Source organism: Oncorhynchus gorbuscha, linkage group LG19 (assembly GCF_021184085.1).
Source record: "Oncorhynchus gorbuscha isolate QuinsamMale2020 ecotype Even-year linkage group LG19, OgorEven_v1.0, whole genome shotgun sequence".
NCBI classification, from domain to species: Eukaryota; Metazoa; Chordata; class Actinopteri; order Salmoniformes; family Salmonidae; genus Oncorhynchus; species Oncorhynchus gorbuscha.
In genome coordinates, this window is record NC_060191.1 from 49,515,092 (window position 1) to 49,523,359 (window position 8,268).

The 8,268-nt window shown below is 44.0% G+C and overlaps 1 protein-coding gene across 2 annotated transcripts in view; it reads left to right on the top strand.

Annotated features, from left to right (window-relative positions):
- The window catches only part of caln1 (calneuron 1), a 53,414-nt gene that overhangs the window by 20,574 nt on the left and 24,572 nt on the right, over positions 1-8,268 (top strand). For both annotated transcript variants that reach the window (XM_046316332.1, XM_046316331.1), the window contains exon 4: positions 2,055-2,167. In XM_046316332.1, coding sequence (XP_046172288.1) covers positions 2,055-2,167 — 113 coding nt within the window. The remainder of the gene's footprint in view (positions 1-2,054; positions 2,168-8,268) is intronic.

The following is an 8,268-nucleotide window of genomic DNA, read 5'->3' on the forward strand; positions in this document are numbered from 1 at the left end:
TTCATCTGTCTATGTAAGGTCCCACAGTTGACAGTGCATGTCAGAGCTAAATCCAAGCTATGAGGTCAAAAACACATTTCAGCAGCATTGAAGGTCCTCAAGAACACAGTGGCCTGCATCATTCTTAAATCAAAGAAGTTTGGAAGTTTGGAACAACCAAGACTCTCCTAGAGCTGGCCGCCTGGCCAAACTGAGCAATCGGGGGGGAAGGGCCTTGGTCAGGGAGGTGACCAAGAACCCGATGGTCACTCCAGACTTCCTCTGTGGAGATGGGATAAACTTCCAGAAGGACAACCGTCTCTGCAGCACTCCACCAATCAGGCCTTTATGGTAGTGGCCAGATGGAAGCTACTCCTCAGTGACTTACAGTATTAGTGCATTCATCTTAAGATAGCTGGGTGAAACAACCACATATCACAGTCAAATATACAGGATACAACCATTTCATTCCAGCTAAACAATGGAAATAAGCTAGTGTTTTGCAAAAAACACATTTTCATTTTCATACATGGGTACACATGACGGTACCCATAAGCAATCACTTCTGATTAAAAAACACATAAGGAATTGGTGGTTATAGCATTTTGGAAAAAAACTGTAGTGTGTTGGAATGGTGCAGAGAATGATAGAAAGGGGATAACTGAATGCTCAAGGATGTGGACTGCTTCCTATTGCCTCTCCACTTGAGATAAGAATGAATAGCAAAACAATTTATCCTCCTGTTAAAGTATACCTGCTATCAAATTGAAGGTTTGTTTGAAATACTGCTTTCGTCTCCTGCTATGGCAGGTTAGAACAGCGAGGAGCACCTATCTGTCATATTTGTTATAGATAGTGCTTGTACATTCTGAGGTGTGACAGCAACCAATGTATGAGTCCCTGTTGGTCCCTGTTGGTTTGGTAGAGGGGGAGAACTGGAGGACCATTTCTCATCTGCGATGCCTTTAAAATCGTCAGTTGATTTCACTCGCTGTGACTGAGTGAAGACATTCCTTCAGAAGGAGATAAACTCACTAGCCAAGATAAGAAGGGTGGACTGGATTGCTGTTGCTATTAAGTCTCTATTATTACAGTGAGAGATGTTTTAAAAACGTACATTTGCATTCTGTGAAAAGAAATTGGCTTCAATCTCATCTCATTTTCATGTCTGTGGACACAACACAAAAGACCAGGGTGATCAAACGAAGGAGGCATCCATAGCCAAGAACATTGCCAGATAAATGGGATTTGAAGGTGTTTATTGCGTCTTTGCCAAGCTAGCAGCTGTGTGAATTAGAGACACGTGACACATTCACGGATGGCCATTGATTCTTTCTCTCTGAGCAGCAGCTGCAAAAGTCCAGCTGATCACTATAAAATATGGATTGACTCATTGAGTTGATCTGATAATCTGTCCTACTTTCAGAACGATCCCTCAGATTGTTATCCAGCTCAGCAGAATGCCCTTGGTGGATTGCTTATGAGCTTGTGGTCTTTGTTCGAGATATCAGCATTGCAATTGCTCCATTTGCTTTTTATAGTGGTGTAATGTTCGTAATACATGATGCCTGTCATCAGCTGCTTTTGTTAGGAAGTGTTTATGGTTTAAATCACATCCATCCGTCCATCCATCCATCCATCCGTCCGTCTATCTGTCCATCCATCCATCCATCTGTCCATCCATCCATCCATCCATCCATCCATCATGATAGCTCAGGGGCCCTGACTGCACTGTCTACTCTGGCTGACTGTCCCCAGTGATGAGGCAGGATGCCACTGCATATTCATGGGCACAGAGAGGGGCAATCGATGGCATCAAATGTGACAATGCCAGCGTGCCTTAAGGAGGTCAGACCTGTCAGGGGAGAGGGAGGAGAAGAAGAGTGAAGGAGCAGATTGAGTTATCCTGCATGGGCAGCACACAACCTCTTCTGCAGGGAAATGAAGAAGAGGAGGCAGGAGAGAGAATAGGTATAGAATGGAAAGAACACAGACTCAAATTAACATATAGTTATTGTCCTTCTTACTGATTTGCAATTACACTTTGTGAATAAGACATGTCATACTGTGTCTAGGAGACGGGCAGGTAGACTTCGATGAGTTCATGACGATCCTGGGACCCAAGCTCCTGTCTTCTGAAACCAGGGAGGGCTTCCTGGGGAGCACAATAGACAGTATATTCTGGCAGGTAAGGACTTCTCTCTTTTAACCTCTATCTTCTATCACCTTTCCTTTACCAAGCACTGGCCTGCAATAGCTGCAGTCATGGCCAGGCTGTGCAATAGCTGGCAATGAAATCAAAGAGACAGAGTGTAGTGTTTCAGTGTGTAGTGTGAAGGTGTAGAGTGTAGTGTGTAGAGACAGAGTGTAGTGTGTAGAGGCAGAGTGTAGTGTGTAGAGGCAGAGTGTAGTGTGTAGAGGCAGAGTGTAGTATGAAGGGGTAGAGTGTAGTGTGTAGAGGCAGAGTGTAGTGTGTAGAAGCAGAGTGGAGTGTGTAGAGGCAGAGTGTAGTGTGTAGAGGCAGAGTGTAGTGTGTAGAGGCAGAGTGTAGTGTGTAGAGGCAGAGTGTAGTGTGTAGAGGCAGAGTGTAGTGTGTAGAGGCAGAGTGTAGTGTGTAGAGGTAGAGTGTAGTGTTTCAGTGTGTAGTGTGTAGGGGTAGAGTGTAGTGTGTAGAGGCAGAGTGTAGTGTGTAGAGGCAGAGTGTAGTGTGTAGAGGCAGAGTGTAGTGTGTAGAGGCAGAGTGTAGTGTGAAGGGGGCGAGTGTAGTGTGTAGAGGCAGAGTGTAGTGTGTATAGGCAGAGTGTAGTGTGTAGAGGCAGAGTGTAGTGTGTAGAGGCAGAGTGTAGTGTGTAGAGGTAGAGTGTAGTGTTTCAGTGTGTAGTGTGAAGGGGTAGAGTGTAGTGTGTAGAGGCAGAGTGTAGAGGCACAGTGTAGTGTGAAGGGGTAGAGTGTAGTGTGTCAGTGTGTAGAGGCAGAGTGTAGTGTGTAGAGGCAGAGTGTAGTGTGTAGAGGCAGTGTGTCAGTGAGTAGAGGCAGAGTGCAGTGTGTCAGTGTGTAGAGGCAGAGTGTAGTGTGTAGAGGCAGAGTGTAGTGTGTAGAGGCAGAGTGTAGTGTGTAGAGGCAGAGTGTAGTGTGTAGAGGCAGAGTGTAGTGTGTAGAGGCAGAGTGTGGTGTGTCAGTGTGTAGAGGCAGAGTGTAGTGTGTAGAGGCAGAGTGTAGTGTGTAGAGGCAGTGTGTCAGTGAGTAGAGGCAGAGTGCAGTGTGTCCATGTGTAGAGGCAGAGTGTAGTGTGTAGAGGCAGAGTGTAGTGTGTAGCGACAGAGTGTAGTGTGTCAGTGTGTAGAGGCAGAGTGTATTGTGTAGAGACAGAGTGTAGTGTGTAGAGGCAGAGTGTTGTGTGTAGAGGCAGAGTGTAGTGTGTCAGTGTGTAGTTTGAAGGGGTAGAGTATAGTGTGTAGAGGCAGAGTGTAGTGTGTCAGTGTGTAGTGTGAAGGGGTAGAGTGTAGTGTGTAGAGGCAGAGTGCAGTGTGTCAGTGTGTAGAGGCAGAGTGCAGTGTGTCAGTGTGTAGAGGCAGAGTGTAGTGTGTCAGTGTGTAGTGTGAAGGGGTGTAGTGTGTAGATGCAGACTGCGGTGTGTCAGTGTGTAGTGTGTAGCGCCAGAGTGTAGAGGCAAAGTGCAGTGTGTCAGTGTGTAGAGGTAGTGTGTAGAGGCAGAGTGTAGTTTGTCTGTGTGTAGTGTGTAGAGGCAGAGTGTAGTGTGTCAGTGTGTCAGTGTGTAGAGGCAGAGTGTAGTGTGTAGAGGCAGAGTGCAGTGTGTCAGTGTGTAGTGTGTAGCGACAGAGTGTAGTGTGTAGAGGCAGAGTGCAGTGTGTCAGTGTGTAGTGTGTAGCGACAGAGTGTAGTGTGTCAGTGTGTAGAGGCAGAGTGTAGAGTGTCATTGAGTCAGTGTGTAGAGGTAGAGTGTAGTATGTCAGTGTATAGTGTGTAGAGGCAGAGTGCAGTGTGTCAGTGTGTAGAGGTAGAGTGTAGTGTGACAGTTCCTGATGGCCAGATGTTGTCTTGTCTGACACACTGACACACAGTGCCTCCTGCCTTGGAGATGGTGGCAGGACATAATCCATGCGCCGTTTGGCCAGATGTTCTTGCACTGAAATGCAGGGGGAGAGGATGATAGCTAGCGAGGGAGTCAGTCAGAGTAGAGAGTGAAAGTGACAGGGTGAGAAGATTTGAGCGAGTAACAGAAGTAGGGGGTGAAAGCGAATTAATCAAAGAGTGAAAGGGAGAGAAAGACAACGAGAGCGAGTGAAAGAACAACACTTAGAGAGAACCACACTCAGGGAGAGAGAGAGGGAGAGAGAGAGAACAGTCCAGGACGGAGAGAGAGAGAACCACACTCAGGGAGAGAGAGAAGGAGAGAGAGAGAACAGTCCAGGACGGAGAGAGAGAGAACCACACTCAGGGAGAGAGAGAGGGAGAGAGAGAGAACAGTCCAGGACGGAGAGAGAGAGAGAACCACACTCAGGGAGAGAGAGAGGGAGAGAGAGAGAACAGTCCAGGACGGAGAGAGAGAGAAAGAGAGGGACATTTGGCTCTGTGGAGCACACTTGGCAGGGTTCTCTCTCTGATGCTATCATGGCTGTGACCCAGTCTGACTCTGGGGAGCAGGAGCTCTTGGTTTTCACTGTGAGGACATGCTCTCTGGTGCTGCAGGTGCAGACACAGTGGTCTCCGTGCCAACCCTGTTTGGCTGAGATGAGCTGCTCTGACCTTGACTTGCTGATATGAGGCGGGAGGATGGAGACTAGAGCGCGTGGCTGTATCTTTCTGAGAAGTGGGGGGAAATCTGGGAATTGGAGTTGCTCAGATGATTTCTAGCTACTCCTGTGTCTATAGTTGTCCTCCAAAGAGGGGGGTTGGAGTTGGTCTTGTGTCTTGTGTCTTTCGAGGAATTGGTTCCCTCATATACATACTCACATTTTTCATTGTTTGATAAATGAATATCCAGAGGCACTTGGTTGATAATCTTGCTAATCTAATCTTGTTTGTCATGATACACCATATACAGTATCTGTTTGCTATTCAGAAAATAATATCTTAATGTGATTCCATCCTGATAATCCCGCCTCATTCTCCATGGTCGATGTATTGTAGCCTACAGTTTTACATTTTAATGTCCAGTTTCCTGAGGTACAGTGAGGGAAAAGTATTTGATCCCCTGCTGATTTTGTACGTTTGCCCACTGACTAAGAAATGATCAGTCTATAATTTTAATGGTAGGTTTATTTGAACAGTGAGAGACAATATAACAACAAAAAATCCAGAAAAACGCATGTCAAAAATGTTATAAATTGATTTGCCACTCTTAGGCACATGACATGGAGTACAGGGAGCGGTTTAGCTCAAGAGACGGGTACCTAAGCTAAGCTAAGACTGCGTCAAAAACAACCGGCAATGTTGTTCTTTGCCAATCAAAGAGTAAAAGTGCAGTTTATCGTTCTTGGTAAATGCAAACAATAACCATATGGGCACGAGCCCAACTTCCATTCCATATGGATGTGTTTCAGTTACAGTAAATAGAGTGCCAACACTTAACCTTAATGAACATAGTACTCTATACCCGCTGGACACAGATGTCATTTCAACATCCAGTTTTGATTTATATTGAGTTGTCAACCTATGTGAATTTGAATAAAAAACATGAGCTGACGCACAACGAGAGAAAATTATTTTATGTAGAGGTGCTGACTAAAGCCAAATAAACAATAAGCTATAAAAATAAAGAGTCGCATACTCTCTCTCTCTCTCTCTCTCTCTCTCTCTCTCTCTCTCTCTCTCTCTCTCTCTCTCTCTCTCTCTCTCTCTCTCTCTCTCTCTCTTTCTCGTTCTATATATATATATATATATATATATATATATATATATATATATATATACAGGGCCAGTGATGGCGAAACATTGGTGATTTACCCAATAAATTCCTGGGAGTTTACATAGAGAGTGTGCAACTCTCTTTATTTTTATAACTAATGTGAATTCAACATGAAATCAACAAATATTTGAAACATGTTATTGGATTTAGGTTAAAAGTTGGGTGAAAAAAATACATACATTCCCAAAAGTCCTTTATGTTGTTGACCTTTGCAAATCCAATCTGTTTTCCGTGTTCAATCAACGTAATCACATACATTTTTTGTGGTTGAAATTACTTGGAAACAATGTTGATTCAACCAGTTTGTGCAGAGTGGGTATTTAGTATATCTGTTAAGCACTTTGTTGATAATAAAAGAGCTTCATAAAATACACTTATTTGATCGATTGATGGAAAGAAAACTAGACAGAGGCTATGATGATCAAGAACAAAGTAACAAACTGATATAAACGCAATCAGCAAACAAGAGCGGCAAAGCTTTCACATCACAGCGTTGTGACTGTGCCTCTTGGCAGAACACATCCCAGGTGAAATCTGAATACGTTTGAATAGCCAACCTGTTCCATAAAACATGAATCAGGATGACGGGGCAGACGCACAACAATTCTGTGACACTGAAAGCATTAGCCAGGAGACGAGGAGAGCAACCTTATGAAAGTTCCTGGCTGTCAATGCTTCTGCTGGCGTTTCATAAATCTCTGATGCTTCGGAGGGGAGGATGAGGACGGTGCTTTTAAGTATTTATTCTCTGTGGCATGTTGCTTCAGGGTCTTTCTCCATCAAGGGCTATGTGTGTCACCAAGCAGGCACAGGGCTTCTCGGCTCAGTCTCTCTGAGAGACACTAGGCTGGTGTTTGTGTGTGCGTGTGTTTTACCAAGCACAAGGCTCTTCAGCTCAGTCACTCTAAGAAGCAGGCTGAAGAAGGCACAAGGCAGCTAACTTATTTAAGACACTTCAGACTTTAGAGGTCTTCAGGGGTTCTGCAACTGGTGCCTCAGCAGAGGAGTTCTTAAGCCCAGTGTCCTGTTTTTCTGTTAACTGAAAGCTAAACAGTCAACTTTATTTTTTGCAGTTGATTACAAAACCTTATGACATACTGTGTCATCCAATCTAACCGAATACTAACTTCCTCAAGTCGAATTTTAACTTAGTCATACAGTGACGTCAATGGAGTAAGTTCAAGTTTATGGTTTGCTGGGTAGAGCAAGTCAATCTACTAATGTTAGGGTGGTGATGTCACACTCACATCCTTCCCAGTTGTAGACGTTGGTTGCTTCAGTAATAAATTATTTAACATTCTGTCATGGCTCTCACCTACCTACTCACTCATCTCTGCTCTTGTAGAAGTTCTTAATGTACCGAATGATCCCATTGGGGTGAATATGTGCATGTAATTAGACAACAGCAAATGTCTCACGTCCGTGTTGATGGTAATGTTAATCATCTGTCTCTCGCATTCCCAGGGTTTCTCTAATGATACCACAATTACAGTCACGCCTCATCAGCTTTTCATGTGGTTTGGGGCTTGAGTGTCATTGCTTTGATATTCTCTACTTTAAGTAAGAGTCTCCAACTTTTAAGTATTCCTGAATGCATAAAAGGCATTACTCTCCATCTTCCTCTCCCTCTCCATCTTCATCTCCCTGCCTCTGACCAGCACACAAATCTAGCAAGGCTACAAAGTACACTTGTGTTATGAGAGCTTTATATGTCACTCCTTTACTCTGTTTCTTATTAGTACTGCAGAATACAAAAGACTCTCAACAGAATAGCGATGTCCGGGTTGACTCATAACACGCTGTCCCTGCAGGTGGGTTTAGGGATATTAAATATTGTGTGGATGAAGGGCAGGTGGGTGGAGGGCAGGTGGGTTTAGGGATATTAAATATTGTGTGGATGAAGGGCAGGTGGGTGGAGGATTTGGTGAAATGGTAAAAGAGGATGATAGCAGTTATGTTATGTGCATCGATTGTGAGGCACTATATAAATTCAACAGTCACAAGACAGGGACTTCAAATAGGTCTATGACAAGTCAAGGGAACTGTAGCCTACTGTTTGGATGGGTTAAATAGAAACTGAAATCCGGACACTGACTGTAGATCTAGAACCTCTCATACCACCTTAATATGAACTAATTAAGCATTCTCCTTTTCCCCTCTGCATTTGGCGATTGGCATGTAGGCTATGTAACGTGTGTACACTTACATTAAAATAAAGTAAAATACTCAATAAAAACACAAGGCCTATAGGTTATTTTGTATTTGTATTTATTAAGGATCCCCATTACTACTCTTCCTACTCTTCCTGGGGTCCAGAAACATTAGGGCAGTTATATACAATTAAACATTTTACATGGCAT